The sequence below is a fragment of the Rhinatrema bivittatum genome, chromosome 7, assembly GCF_901001135.1.
Source record: "Rhinatrema bivittatum chromosome 7, aRhiBiv1.1, whole genome shotgun sequence".
In the NCBI taxonomy this organism is placed as follows: Eukaryota; Metazoa; Chordata; class Amphibia; order Gymnophiona; family Rhinatrematidae; genus Rhinatrema; species Rhinatrema bivittatum.
The window spans coordinates 228,281,191-228,304,606 of NC_042621.1; the positions used below are offsets into that span (position 1 = coordinate 228,281,191).

Below are 23,416 nucleotides of genomic sequence, written 5' to 3' on the forward strand. Positions count from 1 at the left end.
TAAATAACCGATTCACATTTACCCTTTCTAATCCTCACGATTTTAGATCTCTATCGTATCCCACCTCAGCTGTCTTTTCTCCAAGGTGTTTATGCCCCTTCCACTGAAGCTGTAAATAAAGGATATAAGTTGGAAATGAAAAACAAAAAAGGATGCATGGGGATAACATGCAGGGAATGACAGTTACTACCCTTAAAAGAAGCATGGGGGTTACTACTCTTAACCAATTAGCTTTCATGTTTTTGAAGCAACTGCAACATCGCTCTCCACTTAAGCAGAGAGAAAAACGGGGAAATGGATTCAGACAGCCAATAATGGGCCCAGACTTTTAAAGTCCATGGATCTAATATACAGACATTAAGGAAAGTGCAGGACTGCTTCTACATTCAAGTCCAAAAGCAAGACATGTTTAAGCAGCATTATCAGGAAGGCTGATCATGTAAAAATATTGCTAGCAGTAGTTTTGTTATGAGTTTGACAATTGCTTGGTTTTGATAGTAAATATTACCCTTAACAGAAACATGGTGGTAACTTGCATGAAGCAGCAGTTACTAATCTAAGAAACTAGCAGGCGTTTGGATGCGCGTTTGACGCACTAGCTTTACCCCTTATTCAGTAAGGGGTAATAGCGCCCGCAACATGCAAATGCATGTTGATGGCCCTATTAGTCATTCCAGCGCGATACAGTAAGTAAAATGTGCAGCCAAGCCGCACATTTTACTTTAAGAAATTAGCGCCTACCCAAAGGTAGGCGTTAATTTCTGACAGCGCCGGGGAAGTGCACCCTCCAACCGGGGAAGTGCACCCTCCAACTTATGGCAAAAGTTAAAAAAAAAAAGTTAAAGTAAAAAAAAGTAAAAAGTAAAATCAGCCCGCGGCTCGAAAACCAGACGCTCAATTTTGCCGGCATCCGGTTTCCGAACCCGTGGCTGTCAGCGGGCTCGAGAACAGACGCCGGCAAAATTGAGCGTCGGCTGTCAAACCCGCTGACAGCCATCGCTCCTGTCCAAAAAGAGGTGCTAGGGACGAGCTAGTTTCCATAGCGCCTCTTTTTACCGTGGGCCCTAATTTAAATATTTTGTCTTACTGTATCGCGCGCACAGGACACTGGCCTGTGCGCACGCTTGCCCCCTCTCCCACGAACTTTACTGTATCGGCCTGTAGCTGAGTAGACAGGATGGACCATTTAGTCTTTTTCTGTCATTACTATGTAGCTGAAAGTAAGCCAAGCCAATATATCTGCATTTTCAGAAGGCATCCGACAGTCCCGCATGTAAGACTCCTCAAAATGTTTATTAAAAAATCATGGAACAGGAGGCAGTGTTCTGTTGTGGATTGGCAACTGGTTAAAAGACAGGAAACAGAGGGTAGGACTAAACTGTCAGTTCTCCAGCCAGAGAATGCTCATTAATGGTGTACCACAGGAATTGGTAGTAGGACCTGTGCTATTTAATCTATACATGTCCTGGAAAAGGGAATAACTGATGTGATCAAATCTGCAGTCTTTTGCATTTTATATCATTTTAGTGAACATTTTTTATATCTAATTACTACAAATTGTAAGCCTTTCCACATATCCTGATGTTGAAGAAAGGAAAGTGGTGGCAGTAGGAAGGCTTCTTTCCACTAATTTAAAAATCTTTGTATTTAAACTTTTTATAGCGTGTTTAAGTAAATTTGTAAGTTTTGAACTGGGGTTACTGTTTTATATTGATTTTGTCTTTACTGGGGGATTTCCATTTTTGTCCTACATATTCACTTTTAGTATAGCATTTAATATTTCAGCAGATTACTTCTATGGCACACTCAAGTACTGAAAGTCCTATGAAACAGGTTAAAGCATCAATCTGCTCTGCCACATTAAGACCTAAGCCACAAAGCCAAGCCTTCAAGCAGCATTTCATGTGTGTGACTGCTGTGTTAACAAAATAGTTATAAGTAAATCACAGAAACTTGTAATTTTTTTTTTTAATTTTTCCTTTATATTCTTTTTCAGGCACTTCAAAGCACATTACATTATGCTACTATACCCCTAACTAATTAAGCTATTTCACTTAGATGCAATTCCAACACTGCTCTCTACATTAATGGCGGAGGTGGAAGGGAAATAGAATAAAAAAGGTTACTAAGAGCCAAGAGTAACATAAGCATGAGAGAAAAAAAAAAGTGCGAAAGCTTGCTGGGCAGACTGGATGGGCCATTTGGCCTTCTTCTGCCGTCATTTCTATTTATGTACCTAAGGCACAATAAGGTGAAGTGACTTGCCCAAGGTCATACCTCATAAGGAGGGACCAGTAGTGGGATTTGAACCCTAGTTTCTGGTTTGCAGCCTGCTACCAAAAGGATACTCCTTCACTCAGATTAAAGATTTCTCTCTCCTCTGGTTTATAGCCTATCACAAGTATTTTCAAAATATATTATACCACAGGACAGTTTATTTAAGTTTTGGAGTTCAAATTGAATCAGATCAACTGCTATTTATGACTCCAAACCACTAATATTAATATCCCTATAGAGTATATTCTAAACATATTAGAATATCAACTTCAACTGATTTCCAACAGAGCTACACATACAAAAAAATATGGTTGAATAAGCACAAGTTTGCAACTTGTGAGTAATGCCCATCCGTACAAGATTGGGTCATCAATTATATGATCAGATCCATGCAATTGAACGTGTTCAATCCATCGATCTGATTTTAAAACGTGTATATCGAAGACCTATCAAGGTCAGAAATTAAACTAATAAAACTGACAGTATCGCCTGCAGTTATAACCGTTATCATACTACTTTTATACCAGATATATAATTAGAAGTGTGCAAATATCCAGATTGTCAGCTATACACAAGTTCAAGAATAGGTATTACTGCAAAATCCTTTTCCAAAACGCACATTCGACAAAAAAGGCGGGTTACTAGGTTTATTCCTCTTCAACAGAGGCCTGTGATTACAAAACGTTTATCAGATTTATACTTACCCAGAAGGCGCAGGGATACATACCTACCTACCTTCTGGCAATCCCTAGAAAATTAAAGGAATTGCTAGCACGTTTATATTTTCACTGCTGGTCGGAAGGCCCCACTCATTGTTACTTCCACCTTGGGCGGATACTTACCCATTTGGAACACTATTCTTCTTTACCATGGTGTAAAACGAAGTGGATGATCACTGCACCAAACAAAACAAGTTCGCGATTAAAAGGTTCGAAAAAAATCGCTGCAGTTATTCCGCTAAAGCTGTTGCATATTTCACTATTATGCAATTAATAGGAAACAGGATCGACAGCTACCAACAGGCCTTTATGCAGAAAAACGCCCTCCGGCAGGGCTAATCAACTACGAGGAATTTATGAAACTACCGAAATCCTCTTTTTAGCTTGTCTTACTGTCCCATCTCACATTCAACGGTATCTAAACGTACCCTACAAGCTTGGTTTTCAGATTTAGTCAGCGACCACGCTAAAACCAACTCACTACGCAGAAGCTTCCAGTGAGAAGAAACCGCGACGCGCATGCGCAGCTGCCAGCCTAGCCCTTTGCAAAAGGCGGGGTTGGGCTACAAACCTTCTACGCTTGCGGATGGGGTGGCAGAACTTCTCACGCAGGCGCTTATTATTAACGTAATTCTTTTTTTGTTTGTGTAGGAGAAATGGTAACAGTACAGTGTGTGAGATTTAAGGCCACTAGTTAATGCTTCTTTGTCACTGGCTTTCTGCGTGACTACTGAGTGACCGTTATTATATTGGTGAACACCAGGTATTTATCTTCAGGGCTAATGGCATCCTGTATAAAAACTGAAATTGCCCACCCATTTTCCCCTCTTCGCGAATAATACAGCTTTGCTTATGCCACTTCCTGCAGCCTTGTTTTTCCATCCTCCATTCCTGGTTATTAACGTCCTTCCCAGCCTTCTCCTTTTATCTTTGCTTCCAACCCTGTCCCAACTTCCCTCTTATTTGCCTCCCCCAACATATGCCTTCCTACATTCCATCCCTGTGCCCACCTTTTCATTCTATTTTTTCTCGCTTTTGCATTCCATTCCTGCCCCATACCCTAATAGGAGAGCCGTGTATGTCTAGTACCGCTTTATAAATGATGAATAATAGTAGTAGGAGCAGTACTGGGGTACTTTTAAATGCTGTTTCCTGCGGCTAGGTCTCTCTGTCTGCTACACCATTCAAACACTGTACTGCCATCGTAGCAGAAAGCGGTGTTTAAAAGTGCTGGATCCCCAACACACGGGCCGATACAGTAAGGACACGTTAGAAAGAGTGCGGCAGTGCCGGGCGCACCCTCGTTGGCCGCACGCACAGTTCAGATCACATACCGCTCGATACTCTATTTAAATTGCTTGCAAATGCAAGCCGCATCCAACCCGCGTCCAACGTGTGTCCATGAAGCGCAATCCTTTTTACTGTATAGGCGGTATATTCAGCGCCTATACAGTATCCCGGGTGCGCTGGTACCTGTCATTTCAAATGTCAATAGAAATGACAGGTACCAGGAAGTGGATCCCAAATTAAACCAAAAGAAAACCTAAAATCCCCGAATCATTGCAGGCGAAAAGCGACTAGACATGTAAAGTATTAAGTGTAAGCAAAGTTAACTTACTTTTTCTTTCAGCCCTCCCGGGGGCAGCCGGCAGCGAAAGCGGCTTCCAGCGGCCCCCGCCGGCGAAGATTGACGAATGCACGCCCGTAGTGAACGGGCGCCGTGACGTCACGCACGCAGGTTCATACGCGTTCGCTGACTTGGGGGCCTGTCAATTTGGGCGCTCAAGCCAGCAACGCTAGTGAACGGGCGCAGTGACGTCACGCACGCCCGTTCATACGCTTTCGCTGACTTGGGGGGCCCGTCAATTTGGGTGCTCAAGCCATCGAAGCGCATGAACGGACGTGCGTGACGTCACATGCTGCAAGATGGCGCTGGGGGGATTTATATGGCAGATGGGAAAAGGTGGGCTACATTTCTGGAGATGAAAGACTGGCTGACAGGAGCTGGCAGGCTGTAAGAGACCAGAGACAGCCAAACAGAGCAGACAGAGATGGAGGCAGGAGAGTGCTGGTATCCAGAACGGGGAAAAATTTAGCAAGCAGCCAGCATGTCAGAGACTGAGAGCACTGTGCCCAAACAGGAGACAAGGTGACTGCCAAGAGCCGGTGTAAAATCTCCCCTGCAGGAGGGAGCACAGATGAGTAGTATCTGTTTCACAAAGGAGAGACTGTCAGAGTGTAGTATTGCAGAAGAGCTCAGAGAAAAAAACAAAAAACTAGACTCAGTGTTTATATTCCACAGAAGAAAAAATAACAGACTGAAGTTTTGCCTTTTTCTAAAGCCAAGCCAGTGTGAGCAGGATCAGCACTTAAATCTGTCCCCCCAAGCAAGATAGGGCCATTTCACAGGCACACAGCAAACTCTTGGATCTTACCAGCAAGCTGAGGTGTATTAAAACCCTGGGCCCATCAAAATTGTGCACCACCAATAGTTAAGGACAGCAGTGGGAAATTTGATTCTTGATTCTTGGGCACCTAAGCTTTTACTTTAGCAAGTTTGAATCTGTTACTGACTTTTGAAAATTGCAGGGCAGACAGAAGATATATATACACACTCTATATACTGTGTATGTATAATATTTTATGCTCTATTAATGTCATTGTTCCTCCCTTCTTAATTCCCTGTTTCCTTTCTCTGGTTACAAGTAAAGTGTTGCAAAGTTTTGCTTTGTGTCCCGATTGCCTATGGTACCCTAGTCTAAGCAACAAGGAGAGGGAAACAAAGATAACATGAAAGGTGAATCAGTGGTACAGGATCTATCTCTTCTAAGTATTATTCTATAACACCCCCCCCACCCCTACCACCACAACTGTGGTGCATATGAGGGTTCTGTACAGATTACCCCCTCCCTTGGTGGCAGGTTCCACGCATTAACAGGGTGGGGGGGGGGGGAGCTAAAGATACCTCTGAGGTATTTAAATCTCTATCATAATTCACTTCTCCTCCAGGGTATACATATTATTTACATCCTTAAATCCTTCCTCATAAGCTTTACAATAAAGCTTCAATCCTACATTTAAGAAGTAATATTTCAAAGCGATAGTAACTCAATAATATACCTGGACTTGACCAACATTACTCTAATAATGATTTTGTTTATGAAATTGTAACCGAACTTTATTGGCACCTGTTAGAATGTACGATATCCTACATTTACTTACCTTAGTCTATGTGCCTATTTGTAAACCGTTGCGATGGTATATAACTTAGCGACGGTATAGAAAAGTTTTTAAATAAATAAATAAAGATCACTGAGCAATGCCATTTTAGATGCCACTATCTGGATTGACTCCATCCTGTTTATATCCTTTGGAAGGTGCGGCTTCCAGATTTGTATACAGTATTCAAAATGAGGTCTCTCCAGGGACTTATACGGGGCAACATCACCTCCCTTTCTCTGCTGACTACTCCTTGTTCTGGCTTTTGCCATCGCCTTATCCACCTGTTTGGCACCTTGAGATCATCAGATACCATCGCCCCACATCCCACTCTTATTGCAGTATGTGCATAGAAGAATTTCTCCCCCTAGACCAACCTTTTTGGAAGCATGAACCCTTTACAACTCCAAAATCTTTGCAGATCCCCCAACATGCTTCTCTCATTTTTACATGCAGTTATGCCATATGTAGAAAAGCTATTAATGTAATAATAAAGAAATAATTACATGCACACCAGATTTATTCCAATTTCTTTTCTTCAAAAATATATTATTGAAATAAAATATACAAAATAAAATTAAACTATTAACAAAAATGTATTTACATGGGGGGGGGGCAATGGGGGGGTGGGTGCTGGGAAAAAAAGGGGACGGAGCATGCCATGGGGGAGGAGGAGGAGCGCCGTCATTGACAGTCCGCAGGCGATGGCGGTCCTGCTGGAGCCCGCGCCAAGACCAGCAGTGACTGAGCTCCTGCGATTGCTCACAGGAGCTCAACCACCTCCTGCAGGTCGTGCAGGAGTGTCACCGCCTGCGCTGCCATTCCCTCCAGGGTGTCCATGCGGCTGGAGATCTGCACCAGGAGGTACAGCATTGAGTCTAGGCGCCCCTCAATGCTGCCCTCCGGCCGATCTCCAGCCCTGGACAGCCCCGGAGAGGCAGGGCCGACAACGTCAATGACGCTGTCCTCCTCATCTCCCATGGCAGGCGGGGCGGGCGGGCGGGTTGGGAGAGAGTTGGGGCGGAAAATTTTGCGGGGGGGGGGGGGGGGGATTGTAGATGGGGACAGGCAAAATAACAGGCGCTCCAAAATGGGGGTGGGCGGGTTGGCAGGGGGAGCAGGAGACATTTGGGGGGGGGGGGGAACTGGGACAGGAAGGATCACGGGAGGATGGTCCATGGTGGGGGGGGGGGGATAATAGGCAGGGACCCCATCTCTTCCTCTGAAGTATCTGAAAAGAGAAAAAATTAAGGCCTTAACCCCGTCCTACATGAATTCATGCACAACAAGAAACAGAACCTAGCTACATTTTTAACAGGAACATTACCGGTTCCATTTCACACATCTACACGTGCAAATTTCATTGGTGTGACAAATGGCACAAAGTATGCCGATGCTATTAAAGGCTCACCATGGCGTTGTTCCCACGTAGCTTGTTCTTCCTCCCCGCCATCATCTGTGCTGCTCTCTGAAAACAGAAATATTTAAATTTTCGCAGCTGCGCATGCAAAGATGGAGAATAGTACAATAGTAAATTTATTTATCGCTTTCAGCTCGCCCTTTAAATCTATTAACTGCACCTACTGTCCTCTCTTCTGTGGGCCCGCAGGGCCCTCAGGTACTCCGGCTCCTCCTTCCGGATCCTGCGCGCCCGCTTCTTCAATGCCTCTATCTGTCGGTTATACAATAGCAAAAGGAAAAGGAAGTTGAACTACAAATTGAGAGGCTGAACTAAATTCAAACCCAACCAGTCTAACAAGTGAAGTGTCATTTTTACATTTGTCATCCGCATCCCAATACAAATCTAGTGCCCAAATACTTCAAACAAGTCAAGTCCCATGTGTCCTGCTGTGGCGCACAGCTCTACAAAGCGACCACCCAAATAAAATTGGTTGTATCTGACGGTTGGAATCTTACAGTTTCCAACCGTCAGATACAACAATACTAAACAAACCCACTAATCAAAGATGTTTAACTTGTAGTTTTCCATGCCCGTTACAAAATAACAAAAAATAGATGCCTATAAACGTACCTCCCTCGGATAGTCGGCTTGGGCGTTGTATTGCACCCTGAGCGCCCGCCAGGCCTCGTCGGCCCTCTCCTGGTCCCGCGGGTGCCCAGGGTGGAAGAATAGGTGGCGGTCGTCTTTGGCCACCAACTGGGCCAGCAGCCTCACATCCCCATCGGAGAAGTTTATCGACCTCCCTCTCGACAATTTTGCTAGCGATTAAAAAATGGCCGCCCGGAAGTGTCATTGCACGTAAGAGCGCCGTGCAACCTGCTTCCGGCCCCTTTCCTCCGCCATGTTCCTATGGCGGAACAAAATTGGCGCTCAAGCCTAGACTTAAGCGTGCCTTCGTTTTGCAACGGAGGAACAAAACAGGCGCTCAAGCCTAGACTTAAGCGTCCCTTCGTTTCGCCGTTTTGCAACGGAGGAACAAAACAGGCGCTCAAGCCTAGACTTAAGCGTCCCTTCGTTTCGCCATTTTGCAACGGAGGAACAAAACAGGCGCTCAGGCCTAGACTTAAGCGTCCCTTCGGTTCGCTGTTTTGCAACAGTGGAACATAGCAGGCGCTCAAGCCTAGACTTAAGCATCCCTTCGTTTCGCCGTTTTGCAACGGCGGAACACAACAGGCGCTCAAGCCTAGACTTAAGCATCCCTTCGTTTCGCCGTTTTGCAACGGCGGAACACAACAGGCGCTCAAGCCTAGACTTAAGCGTCCCTTCGGTTCGCCATTTTGCAACGGAGGAACAAAACAGACGCTCAAGCCTAGCCTAACTTTGCAGGCCTTTAGGGCTGGACATGGACGTTCCCGCCATTTTTGCCGCCTTTCTAGAACTGGAGTTTCCAATTGGTCCAAACTGGAGTTTCCTGTTGGTTTTGAAACTGGAGTTTCCGATTGGTCCAAACTGGAGTTTCCTATTGGTTTTCAAACTGGAGTTTCGTATTGGTTTTGGAACTCTAGTTTCCAATTGGCCAGCACAGCATCATAATCCTACCATGGGCGTGTATATAGGTCGCTCCCCTGAATGGAAAAGTCCCTTTCGACTTCGTTTGGACAAGGACACACCGTGTACAACTGTTTCGTCGGATATCAAACGGGAGATCGTCAAGGCTTTCAGCAGGTAAGCATTGCAAAGCACGCTTTTTTTTTCTCGCAAAAACTAGGCTTCCCTTGTGGTGAACCATGTGCCTTTGCAACTCTTTTATGTGTGCTCATGCTTGGGCGCACAAGGAGGAAGCCTAGAATCCGCCGTCCCTTTGCCCCATGTGCCTGTGCTACTGTCGTCTATGCGCTTTGACTTGTGCGTCCATGCATGAAGAGCAGAGTTTGGCGTTCCTTTGGTTCTGCGCTTGCCATGGACGTTGGTAAGCTAAAATGGCCGCCGAACAAGGACGTTCATGTTTTTTTCTCACATCCCTCCACAGGATCGGAATCCATGGTGGGAAGGCTGTTTTTCATTGTCTTCTTTGGAATATTAAGTGATGTTGCCTGGTTATGTTTCCGTCTTCTTTGCATTCAATCTGTCTCTGATGTTTCTCACTTGCAGTTCCTATATTTAACCCTTCAACTTGTATTTCACCTGGTGTTTTGTCTTTTACTGTTACCAGTTTATAGGGGTGTGCATCCATTTTCGACGTATTGGCGATCCGCAACGTATTTTGTCCTATCCGTTAAATACGTGGGGAGGCGAAATGCATCACGACTCCCCACGTATTTAACGGATTTTCTGTTTAATTCGGTGCGCCCAGCGGCGCGCGCTTTTCTTCGCCCCCATTAGCTACTTACTATCTACGATTTGCACAAAATGGCAGCCCCCCTGCGGTAACTATGCCAACCTGTCTGACCCTTTCCTGTGAGTCACAGTGACTCACAGGAAAGGGTTGGACAGGTCGGCATGGATACCGGAATGCAGCGTATCCGCGCTGACATTGTCTGAGCTGCACTGAATGCAGCCAATAGCACTGTCATTCAGTGCTCTCTGTCGATTTCACTGATGAGCCAGCAGTATATAAACATCAGCAAGAGGAGCCACGCACTTATTTCCAGCGATGCTGTGGGAGATGGGCTGCTGGGTGGAAGAGGGAGGAGGCTGAACTAAGAGAGATAGGCTACTAGTAAAGGAAAGAAAATTATTCTTTGGTTTGCTGCAGTGCCAGGGTCAGCTACAGCTGCTACTAGTCCTGTTTCTTTCAAGCTGTTTATTTTGGTCATCTCTGACCGAGAAGAGAAGCTGTGCTAAGTCAGCTAGCACTGACCACCATTTAGGGTGTTGGGCTGGCTTGGAGAGATATATTATTTTCAATTTCATCCATTTTTCTGGAGTGACAAAAATTCCTGTTTTTTTTAATTCCAATTACTTAGTCTCTCAGTGCACTGGGCTTCACTGGGCAGTTTAACAGGCTGGGTCTGTGCAGTCAAGTGCCCAGGGAGTCTGCCTCTTTTGTGCTTACAAGCAAGCAGCTTCTGTGGGCACGCCACACACATTAGTGCACTGCCAGGCACCGTGACAGTGGGCAGTGGGTAGTTTAAACAGACTGATCCTAACCATTGGGTGGGTCTGTGCAGTGAATTGCCCAGGGAATCTGCCTCTTTTGTGCTTACAAGCAAGCAGTGTCTGTGTGCACGCCACACACATTAGTGCACTGCCAGGCACCGTGACAGTGGGCAGTGGGTAGCTTTAACAGATTGATCCTAATTATTGGGTGGGTCTGTGCAGTCAAGTGCCCAGGGAGTCTGCCTCTTTTGTGCTTACAAGCAAGCAGCTTCTGTGTACACGCCACACATTAGTGCACTGCCAGGCACCGTGACAGTGGGCAGTGGGTAGTTTAAACAGACTGATCCTAACTATTGGGTGGGTCTGTGCAGTCAAGTGCCCAGGGAGTCTGCCTCTTTTGTGCTTACAAGCAAGCAGCGTCTGTGTGCACGCCACACACATTAGTGCACTGCCAGGCACCGTGACAGTGGGCAGTGAGTAGTTTAAACAGACTGATCCTAACTATTGGGTGGGTCTGTACAGTCAATTGCCCAGGGAGTCTGCCTCTTTTGTGCTTACAAGCAAGCAGCGTCTGTGTGCACGCCACACACATTAGTGCACTGCCAGGCACTGTGACAGTGGGCAGTGGGTAGTTTAAACAGACTGATCCTAACTATTGGGTGGGTCTGTGCAGTCAATTGCCCAGGGAGTCTGCCTCTTTTGTGCTTACAAGCAAGCAGCGTCTGTGTGCACGCCACACACATTAGTGCACTGCCAGGCACCGTGACAGTGGGCAGTGGGTAGCTTTAACAGATTGATCCTAACTATTGGGTGGGTCTGTGCAGTCAAGTGCCCAGGGAGTCTGCCTCTTTTGTGCTTACAAGCAAGCAGTGTCTGTGTGCACGCCACACACATTAGTGCACAGCCAGGCACCGTGACAGTGGGCAGTGTTATTACTCAGTCACATTAAATCCATAATGTCAGGGAAAGAGAGATGTAATCGAGTGATATGGACTGGCAGAGGAGGCACCTCAAAAGACACTAATGCAACACCACCAGTACAGCTAAAAAGGCAACTGTCGCAATCTAAACTCTTTGTAGGGGATGGCAGTTCCATGCCAAAAAAAATGAAATCTGACCATGACACATCGCCATCGCCACCACTTGTTTCTGGCCCTGTAGTTTTGGAGGTGAGGGAAGGGGAGGCAGAGTCATGCCAGACAAAATGTAGACACCCAAAAGCAGCAGGGGGACAGAAGTCTCGACTAACACTTAACGTTGATAAGGTAGCACAGTCACTGTTTGCTTCTGATTCAAATGAATCTTCTTGTGTGGGATTCTCATCAGAAACGGAAGAAGTAATAGCTGACGAATCTTCGGTAGAATCAGTTAGTCCTGTCTTAGCCTCCAGAAATGTCAGCAGGGGAGAGATGACAGTGATAACGAGGAGGAGGAAGAGCAGTCAGAACGGGCACAGAGGGTGACTGATGCCCCCTCTGGCATTGCTTCTCAGGGTGCACCCACTACCTCAACTCCAGTGCCAGCATCCACTCCCAAGGTGTTAGAGAGGGGAGGATCACGAAAGACATCTCCGATCTGGAAACACTTTAAAGTGATGGAAAACCCGCGTTATGCTCGGTGTAATTACTGTGCCAGGGATATTAGCAGAGGCAAGCAAATGGGACATCTATCTAACTTTGGCATGAACCATCATATGAAGAGGCAACACCCAACAAGATTACTGCCATCTGGGGATGGTGGCAGTTCCAATCGGGGGACCCCTTCCAACCAGTGTGCAGTGGTAGGAAAGCAGCAGAGTCAGCCCACGCCTTCATCCCCTTCTATCAGTCAGGCGGCAGGCCAGCAACCCCCTGACATGTGGCAGAAGCGACAATCCACCATGGAGGAAATGGGGTGGAGTGCGGTAACGCTATCCTGGGGTAGGAGGTAGGCAGCCTCAAAAGTAACCAGGACCATTGGGGAAATGATTGCCCTCGATGACCAGCCGTTGCAGCTAGTGCAGAATGTGGGTTTCAAGCGTTTTTTGAAGGTCGTACTTCCAAATTACAAAATCCCGTGCAGAACCACATTTAGTAGAAAGGTCATCCCAAGCCTGTACAAGCAGTGTCGCAGTCGAATGCAAGCACTGCTAGCTAAGGCAGACGGAAGAGTGCATTTCACCTGCGATATCTGGACCGCCATGAATGCTGCACACTCTTACCTCTCTCTGACAGCACACTGGTGGGACATGGCTGAGGCAGGGGCAGCCAGCAGCTCTATTACTGAAGAAGTAACAGGGTGGAGGTGGGCTTTACTGCACACCCACCTGACGGACCAGACCCATACCGCAGCCAATATTTTAGCATGCATCAGACAGATGCTGGAGGGCTGGCAACTACACCAGCGAGACAGGAAAACGTAGGCAGGGTTCTTTGTCACAGACAATGGTGCAAACATGGTTAAGGCAATAACCAATGGGAGGTTTAAGAACATCCGATGTTTTGCACACCCTCTGCACTTGGTAGTGAAGTCAGCTCTGGGCTTGGAGTCCAATGACAAAGAGAATGAATACCTGCATAGGTTAATACAGAAGTGCAGGAACATAGCAGCACACTTCCACAGAAGTGTCAAGGCGGGGCAGGTTCTCCGACAAAAGCAGACTGATTTGGATATGCCTCACAAGCGTCTCATTCAAGACATTGCCACCCGGTGGAATTCCACCTTTATGATGCTGGAGAGGTTACTGGAGATGCAGACACCCCTTCATGAACTTTCTGGTACAATGGACATAGGTGTGCAGAATCCCCTAGGGCATCATGATTGGTTAGTCATGAGTCAGCTGGTAAAAATCCTGCAGCCCTTCAAGGATGTCATGGAGGAGCTAAGTTCCAGAAGTGCCACCTTGGCTGACATCATCCCTATAGTTAATTTCCTGGATGAACATTTGGAGGCCTTTAAAAAGGAAGAGGGAATGACTGCTGAGGTGCTGCAGTGTCTGGACATTTTGCAGCAGCAGGTGAAAGACAGATTAAGGCCTTTAACAGACGACCGCACATACATGCTCGCCTCTGTCTGTGATCCCCGTGTGAAAGGTAAACTCGCTCTACAGTCCAATTGTCTGTCATTTGTGAAGGAGCTACTGTTAGCAAAGGTCCGTGAACAGGAGCACCATAGGCGGAGACAGATTAGGCTTGAAGCAGAGGTGGAAACAGCAGGCACATCAGAGAGTTGTGCTGCTAGCCCAAGGAGGAGCAGCACTGTGTCAGCGACAGATAGTACCTCCTCCTCCACGTCAGAACACCCAAGGCATGTTGCCCATAAAGATTCATCAGTTGTGCAACGGGCGAGAGAGAAAGCAGCTGGATTGAGGGACTTTGAGCCCGCCCAAGCACAGGAGCCAGCAGCACAGCTGTCAGTGACACGGTATCTCTCAGAGCCGATAGAGAAAATACAGACAGATCCGCTGGCATATTGGGCACACAAGTTCACTGTCTGGCCACACCTAGCCAAAGTGGCTCAGCGATATCGTCATGTCCACCAACCAGTGTGCCCAGTGAACGTGTCTTTTCAATGACAGGGGATATCATGAGCCCTCACCGCTCAAGGCTGGCACCAGAGTTGATGGAAATGCTAGTGTTTTTGAAAGTAAACCTGCCTTTATATGGGTTTCCAAATTTTCCCTGTGAATGGCAAGATGACTAAAAGCAATTCAAAGCCTTGCAGCAGCTCCAATTGCCTCCTATGCTCCAGATAATATAAGCACTGCAGCACATGTACCTGACATGAAACGCTGTGCCTGACCGTCAACTGTCCAGACCTTGTGTTCCTACAAGTGTTTGACCTCGATTGCTGTGCCTGTTCATCCAGGCCTTGTGTCCCTAGGTGGGATTGACCTCTGTCCTTGACTGCTGTGCCTGTCCATCCAAGCCTTGTGTCCTACAAGGGTTTCACTTAGATTATATGCCCTCTGGGGATAGGGAAATACCTACAGTACCTGAGTGTAATCAACTATGAAGTGCTGGAAATGTTTGAAAATAAGAATATAAATAAATTAAGAAAAAGAAATTACTATCCCTGTCCATCCAGGCCTTATGTCCCTAGGTGGGATTGACCTCTGTCCTCGACTGCTTTGCCTGTCAGTCCGGGCCTTGTGTTCCTTCAAGTGTTTGACTTCAATTGCTGTGCCTGTTCATCCAGGCCTTGTGTCCCTAGGTGGGATTGACCTCTGTCCTCGACTGCTTTGCCTGTCAGTCCGGACCTTGTGTTCCTACAAGTGTTTGACTTCGATTGCTGTGCCTGTTCATCCAGGCCTTGTGTCCCTAGGTGGGATTGACCTCTGTCCTTGACTGCTTTGCCTGTTCATCCAGACCTTGTGTCCCTAGGTGGGATTGACCTCTGTCCTCGACTGCTGTGTCTGTCAGTCCGGGCCTTGTGTTCCTTCAAGTGTTTGACTTCAATTGCTGTGCCTGTTCATCCAGGCCTTGTGTCCCTAGGTGGGATTGACCTCTGTCCTCGACTGCTGTGCCTGTCCATCCAGGCCTTGTGTCCTACAAGGGTTTCACTTAGATTGTATGCCCTCTGGGGATAGGGAAATACCTACAGTACCTGAGTGTAATCAACTATGAAGTGCTGGAAACGTTTGAAAATAAGAATATAAATAAATTAAGAAAAAAAATTTACTATCCCTGTCCATCCAGGCCTTATGTCCCTAGGTGGGATTGACCTCTGTCCTCGACTGCTGTGCCTGTCTGTCCGGGCCTTGTGTTCCTTCAAGTGTTTGACTTCGATTGCTTTGCCTGTTCATCCAGGCCTTGTGTCCCTAGGAGGGCTTGACCTCTGTCCTCGACTGCTGTGCCTGTCTGTCCGGGCCTTGTGTTCCTACAAGTGTTTGACTTCGATTGCTGTGCCTGTTCATCCAGGCCTTGTGTCCCTAGGTGGGCTTGACCTCTGTCCTCGACTGCTTTGCCTGTCAGTCTGGGCCTTGTGTTCCTACAAGTGTTTGACTTCGATTGCTGTGCCTGTTCATCCAGGCCTTGTGTCCCTAGGTGGGATTGACCTCTGTCCTCGACTGCTGTGCCTGTCCATCCAGGCCTTGTGTCCTACAAGGGTTTCACTTAGATTGTATGCCCTCTGGGGATAGGGAAATACCTACAGTACCTGAGTGTAATCAACTATGAAGTGCTGGAAACGTTTGAAAATAAGAATATAAATAAATTAAGAAAAAAAATTACTATCCCTGTCCATCCAGGCCTTATGTCCCTAGGTGGGATTGACCTCTGTTCTCGACTGCTGTGCCTGTTCATCCAGGCCTTGTGTCCCTAGGTGGGATTGACCTCTGTCCTCGACTGCTGTGCCTGTCAGTCCGGGCCTTGTGTTCCTACAAGTGTTTGACTTCGATTGCTGTGCCTGTTCATCCAGGCCTTGTGTCCCTAGGTGGGATTGACTTCTGTCCTCGACTGCTGTGCCTGTTCATCCAGGCCTTATGTCCCTATCAGGGCTCGACCTCTAACTCTGTGCCTGTCTGTCCAGCTTGGAGCTAGGATATAGTTTTCATGACCTTCATAATACGGGCCATTTTCCCAAGCTGTTTCTTTGTTGCTACATTAATCTTTCTAGTGCCATAGAAAACTGGTGGTAGTTGTACTCAAGTTCATCCTCTGTGTTCCCATTGTTTACAGAGGCACTGTACGGTACAAAGTCAACATAGGTTGATATTGCAGATTTGGACTTGAGTAGCAGTATTCTTATTTCTGAGAGCTCTTCAAGTTCCTTTGTCATCAGCTGAAGTGCGTAAGTACAGTCGGTATTCACTAGACGCCAACGGTATTCACTAGACGCCAACGGTATACACTGGACGCCAACGGTATTCACTAGACGCCAACGGAAACACCCCACTCTAGGGGTGAACCTGTTCTAGGGAGTCCTTTCCTGCACAAAGGAAAGGGAACTGTCTCCTGGGCCAGCCTGTCTTTCCCCTATCAAAACCATAGGGACCAGACTACCTCCGCTCTGCCAGCCTGTCTTGCCCCTATCAGCTTTCTGCCACTCTGCTTTTCTGCCATACACCAGATGACTCACTTAACTCCTTGTGGTGTTCTTGCCACTCTCATGGTTCCTCAGTGTGTTGGTGCTAGTCTGTCTGCTTGCTATGTTCCCCCTTCATTGTGCTGTTGGATGTCAATGCCACTTGTCTTGCCGCTTTGCCTGTCGTGCTGCCTTCGATGGTTCATGCATCTGCTATCGGTGCTCTCTTTTGAAGCTGTGGTGTGGTTTTGACATTCTCACTGCTGCTTTGTGCCTCTGTTAAAGCACTCTTGCCACTTCTGGTACCCCTTTGCACTTTTCCAGTGCCTTAGGCTATTCATGCCACTTTGGTGCCACTTTGCCACAGTCTAAGTACCTTGGAGCTCTTTTGTTGTTGTGATGATTGCTCCCCAGAAGTTTCATGAAAATTGATAATAAAACCCCAATTCTACAGCCAAAAATAGGCTGGAAATCCTTCCCCCATTGACTTTAATGGGAACCGGAAAACGATTTGACATATCGACGTATTGGATTCTCCATACGTCCGAATGCAACGGAAATGACCCCCGACGAATATGTAACACGAATGCAATGAAAGTTTTTTGGCTGCACATCTCTACCAGTTTATGTCGCCCTCTTCTTTGCATTTCTAATGTTTTTGATGTTTCCGTTTAGACTCTTGGCTGTAAGCTATCCAATGTGCCCTGTAACTTAGTGGTCATTGTTTCCCTCTCCTTTGCATTCAGTCTGTCTCTGATGTTTCTCACTTGCAGTCCCTATATTTAACCCTTCAATTTGTATTTTACCTGGTGTTTTGTCTTTTACTGTTACCAGTTTATGTTGCCCTCTTCTTTGCATTTCTAATGTTTTTGATGTTTCGATTTAGACTCTTGGCTGTAAGCTATCCGTTGTGCCCTGTAACCTATTGTTTCCCTCTTCTTTGCATTCAGTCTGACTCTGATGTTTCTCACTTGCAGTCCCTATATTAAAACCTTCAACTTGTATTTTACCTGGTGTTTTGTCTTTTACTGTTACCAGTTTATGTCGCCCTCTTTGTTGCATTTCTAATTTTTTGATGTTTCCATTTAGACTCTTGGCTGTAAGCTATCCGTTGTGCCCTGTAACCTATTGTTTCCCTCTTCTTTGCATTCAGTCTGTCTCTGATGTTTCTCACTTGCAGTCTCTATATTTAACCCTTCAACTTGTATTTTACCTGGTGTTTTGTCTTTTACTGTTACCAGTTTATGTCGCCCTCTTCTTTGCATTCTTAAAGTTTTGGATGTTCACCTTGTTATTTTCTCCGATTCAGACACTGATGCCCTGAAAACATAGCATTTCACGGGTGGAGGTGTAGCACGGAGACCGGCAACCGTTAGTGGAATGGCTCTTGATCGAGGCTATACAGGGGCCTCAATATATTCTAGTATATTTAACAGATTTAATCTCCGCCATTCTGTCGATTAATCACGTGCTCTTTGTTACCATCCAGGTTGAACTATGCCGGGAAAGCGCACTATCGCTGGGGAGAGGCCCATGCCGTGGAGCAGGAGCGAGAGGAAGACTCAAGCGCCTGCCAGCCATCCCGAAAGTGAACCCGTAACGCACGCTTTGAAGAGAAAGAGGTATTGTGCCGTGCTGTATGCGAAAAACATCACCTTCTCTTCAAGTCGAAGATTTCGTGGACCAGCAGAAAAAAGATTTGGGAGAAGATTGCCCAAGATGTAAGCTCCCTTTCTGTGACGCCCAGGGATGTTAAGCAGGTGCAGCACCGGTGGCGGGACACCAAGAAAGAGGTGAAAGAGAAGGCCGTTAAAATCAATGCCTCTGCAAAGAGGACCGGTGGAGGGCCACCATGCAGCATCGTGCTGACACCAGTGGAGGAAATGGTTCTCAGAGCTATGAGGACGGAGGTCGTCGTGGGCGTGCGGACGCAGTACGGTGGCGACTCGGCAGCATGTGCAGATATGTATTTAGCTAAATCTGGTTACCCGCAGCATGTGAACTGTATGGTTGATGAGTGGTCAACCGATGTGTGATCGCTCTATTTTGTTTTAAGATTTTCCTACTGTAATAAAAATGTGCATCATTGATTGCCCTACCGTCACTGTACTTGTCGCAATATTATCTGATAGCATTTAGCCAATATGTCACGTCTCTCCTACCATAAGAATTCTTGTTCCATAACAAAAATATTACAATTTCGTTAGACATTGGTACTGCTATACATTCTGATGAACTCTTCACAATTATGGAATGACGTTGACCTCTTTCTATATCTTTAGCCACAGAAACAATGGACAATGGCGAAGGTGACAGCGAAGAATCCGACCAGAACCAGGAATTCGTGGTTTCCACTGCCTAGCGCAGACTCCCCCAGCCAACAGATGTCAACAGGGGACATGGTTTCACTGGATCTGTACGATGTCCCTGTCAACGAAGCACCAGAAGTTGTCCTTGACCTCCAGGATTCGCCCCCCCCCCCTGGCATTTGAAGACCCGGAACCATCCCAGCTACTCGCTGACGCACCAGTGATGGAGGAAATTGCGCCAGTGGTACCGGACATGGAAGTGCCACTTTTTGGAGATGATGTCCTGAGCAGCAATTACTGGCTGGAATAACCTCACACCAGGATCATCATCATGAGCAAATCCTCCAGGAACTGCGGTTGCTGAGAGCCGACTTTAGAGAATGTATGGCAGCACTGATTGGCGCAATCCAAGCAGTTGCCTCTAAACTTCCTTCCGCTGACCATTCCTAAAAAGTTAAATAAAAGTTATATTTTGTTTTCAATTTGAGTAAGTGTACTTTTATGTTTTTATTACAACTGGCAAATTCTTATACGGTCACACATGGAGCATAGGATGGGCATGGCAATTGAATAGATCTCGCAGTAGGTGTGAATAAGAGCTTCATTGTTACCTGCGGTTGGCGGGGGGTGGGGGGGTGGGACATAACATGTTCATGATGTCTATGACACCCCATTCCCTTAGGCCAGGTATGAAGGCGCAGACGGCTGGAGAAGGGCCCGGGGGGGAGGAGGGGAATCCTTTGTCCTAGGGGGGCACTCCACATGCAAGAGTATAAAAGACAGGTAATGTTGTATGCTATGGGTCGCCACACATTATTTATGTAACACTTACACTTCACGAAATGTGAATGCTACGTTAAAAAACAGATTTTATTGCAGGGAAGCTGTCATATTCAGAGAAGGAAAACTAGATGTGGGCTGAATGTTTGTTAATATAATATCCATGTAACACATCAAGGGATATTTATTCAAGCATAAATAACCATATTCTACTGTCAATATTTCAGTAGCTGGAAACGGTCTGGAGGACCATAAAAGGGAAAATAATTTATCAGGTTTGAATGGGTTGACAAAATATATTCAAGATAGGAAAATATGGATACGATGAAATTGATGTGAATTGTTAAATGGTTTAACGGAGGGGGTCATCTTCCGGTAATGTCCTTCTGTTCTGAGGAGTACATTTTAAAGAAATCAATCTCGAATTCTGAAAGAAAATGAGAAAAAAAGGCAAGAGTGAATAGGACATACAGGTACAGAAATGATTAATATCTAGAGATGTGAATCGGAACCGGAATCGATTCACATGTGGGTTTTTCCCATTGGGCCCGATCGTGTTTTGTTTATCGGCTGCGCCCCAGCCGATAAACAAAAAACCCACCCGACACCCTTTAAAAGTAACCCCTTAGCTTCCCCACCCTCCCGACCCCCCCAAAAATCTTTTTACAGGTACCTGGTGGTCCAGTAGGGGTCCCGGGAGCGATCTCCCGTGATCTCCCACTCCAGGCCGTCCTCCCACTCCCGGGCCGTCGGCTGCCACTAATCAAAATGGCGCCGATGGACCTTTGCCCTTACCCTTACCATGTGACAGGGTATACGTGCCATTGGTCGGATCCTGTCACATGGTAGGAGCACTGGATGGCCGGCGCCATCTTGTGCTCCTACCATGTGTCAGGGGCTGACCAATGGCACCGGTAGCGATCTCCTGCACTCGGGCCATTGGAGGTTTTGGGGGGGGGGGGTCGGGGGGGGGGGGGAAGCTAAGGGGTTACTTTTAAAGGGTAGGGGTGGCTTTATGGGTTATTTTTGTGTGCCGTTTTTCCTGCCCTCCCCTATATCGTGGGATTTTCCTATCGTTTTGGGGGAGCCCCCGCTTTCTGAGGATTTTGAAAATATCGATGATATTTTCCATCGTCCGAAGCCCAATTCACATCCCTATTAATATCTATAAAGCACAGCTATGAACTACAATGAAAGCGCAATATCGTCGTAGGGCACTGTAGACAGGAGTGGTTCTATAACAGCAGTAATGAAATGTAATGTATGACAAAACTTACAAGAGAAATAACTGTCTATGATCCTTCGGACTTCATGACCCCGTGCAGTGTTATCCGCTTCAGCTGCGAGCTCCACGGGCGATCGGGTGGCAAGTCTTCGTCAACCTCTGCATGCACACCGAATCTCTGACAAATGTTGTGTAGCATGCAGCAGGCAACAATTATGCTCACGACCTTTTCTGCACTGTATTGCAGGGCCCCCCCCGAGCGATCCAGACATCGAAAACGCCCCTTCAGAACTCCAAAAGTGGCTCAATCACGTTTCTGGTGCTGCCATGAGCCTCATTGTAGCGTTTTTCGGCAGCTGTGCCTGGGGACTGGAGCGGGTTAGCAACCAAGGCTTACAGCCATAGCCCCATCACCTATGGGGATGAAAAATCCGGGATGCATTGAAAACAACTTTGAGGTGCAAAACACTGTAAACATAGAATGACATAATAAACATTACTGTATAGCGATCATCCTTTACATCTGGAGAACAGAACACATGACAGACAGAATCACGGGAAGTAGCAATTGTCATCTAACCAAGTAGCAATTGTCACTTACCAAGTAGCCAACCTTCACCGTACTTTTCTTTAGGGAATTGGGTACCCAGAGATGAATGTGCGAGAATGTAGGCGTCATGGCAGCTCCCTGGAAAGTTTGCTACAACATTTAGAATACGAAGGCGTGCATCGCAAACCACTTGCACATTCATGCAATGGAAGTGCTTGCGATTCCGGAACGCACTCTCTTCATCCAACCTGGGTGTTAACGCAATATGAGTGCAGTCGATAGCGCCCAACACGTTAGGCATCCCCGCAATACCCATGAATCCACTGCGGATCTGTTACAGTTCAGCTGGATCTGTAGGAAAGACGATGTACTCCCCTCATCCGCTTCATCATGGCCTTCAACACCTGTGACAGGTGCCGTGAAACGGAAGCCTGTCACAGGTGTTGAGTCATACCAGCAATTACGCTCACTGGGTTTTGAAAACTTCCGGTACCAAAAAATATTTAAGGCGCACAGAAGTTTATTCAATCTGGGCACAGCATGGTGTCGATTGGCCTGGGGGTCCAGGTCCTCACGCAGGTCTTCATAGAGGGACAAGATTGCCTGTGAGCTCAGCCGTTAGGTTCGGACAACATCTCGCTCACACATGCCAAAAAGCGTTGTCTGTGTGCGAATGAAACGTCCCGGCCGGTGGATGGCCTGCTGATGGCCTGGCATGCAGATGGCACGGCGCTCTGCCTGCAGGGAATACAACAGATGATAAAACCGACGATGATAAAACACACATAATTCAAATTAGTAATGGACACATACAAATGCTTTAACAACGCATTCATGCTTACATCTGCCACAGGGATCTCTTGTGTTCAGTTTGAATGGCAGTACAGAAAAATAATGTAACATGAAAGTGGCTAGAGAGAGATGGACAGATAGTCCGCCATCACTGTTCAGAGTAAACTACAGCCAAACAGATTGTTTTCAATGCAGATATAGCTGACACAAAATCTGTCACATAAAGAAAAACAGGAAATATATACAGATAGAAAAAAAGAAAAAAGAAGCATGGCCATGGACATGGACATGGATCAGCAACACTGTTATAGACAACCATATAGGCGACCGTAGAGGAACCATCTCTCGGTTTAACTATACCGTCCATCCATGCCATAAAGAACGGCGTCCGTTTAAGTCCATGTCTTCTGGCGCCCATCTCTCTGGGCGCCCATCTTCCAACATCCGTAGAGGCGTTATCGTCTCCGCCTTTACGGACGCTTATGTTCACGGGCGCCCATCTCTCTGGGCGCCCATCTTCTGGCGTCCGTAGAGGCGTCCTCGTCTACGCCTTTACGGACGCTTATGTTCACGGGCGCCCATCTCTCTGGGGCGCCCATCTTCCGGCGTCCATAGAGGCGTTCTCGTGTCCGCCTTTACAGACGCCTAAGTCTACCGGCGCCCATCTTCCGGCGTCAATAGAGGCGCCAGAAGACACGGACGCCGTTCTTTACAGCTAAACAAAAACAGATCACGTACCTCCTCCGGTCTTGCAGCTGGGTTCTTGGGTCGGATGGGTTCTCCTTGCTGCGGCCCCCCCCCTGTTGACCTCTCTAATCTGCCGAGCATTTCCTGCGTTTCTCAGTCGAGCATATCTCCGTCTCCTTCACCGAATGAAAATTAGCGCCAGAGCAATAACAAACAGGTTGTCGATGGCGCAGTCCGGTACGAAGCTGATCGAACACCACACTAACGCCAGGTAGAGGGTAGGCAGTAAATTAACAGGTTAAAGACGCGGCAAAATAGCAGGTTAGAAAGGAGATAATCGGAGCGCACGTTACA

General features: G+C 46.8%; 1 protein-coding gene and 1 long non-coding RNA gene across 6 annotated transcripts in view; one reads left to right on the forward strand and one right to left on the reverse strand.

Moving 5' to 3' along the window:
- Positions 1 to 23,416, reverse strand: part of LOC115095786 (eukaryotic translation initiation factor 3 subunit A-like) — a 502,216-nt gene that overhangs the window by 366,251 nt on the left and 112,549 nt on the right. The window contains exons 1-2 of one of the 5 annotated variants that reach the window (XM_029609941.1): positions 3,425 to 3,562; positions 3,120 to 3,172 (exon numbers count right to left, since the gene is read on the reverse strand). The exons of 1 other annotated variant lie outside the window; for it this stretch is intronic. In XM_029609941.1, the coding sequence (XP_029465801.1) occupies positions 3,120 to 3,148 (29 nt within the window). In that variant the 5' untranslated portion in view covers positions 3,149 to 3,172; positions 3,425 to 3,562. Of the gene's footprint in view, positions 1 to 3,119; positions 3,173 to 3,424; positions 3,572 to 23,416 lie in introns of those variants that run through there. 3 more of the 5 variants (XM_029609943.1, XM_029609946.1, XM_029609945.1) reach the window with 3 other exon arrangements.
- Positions 3,569 to 19,048, forward strand: LOC115095788. Its single transcript, XR_003857869.1, has 3 exons — positions 3,569 to 3,759; positions 18,209 to 18,440; positions 19,002 to 19,048. It is a non-coding gene; the product is annotated as an uncharacterized LOC115095788 (long non-coding RNA).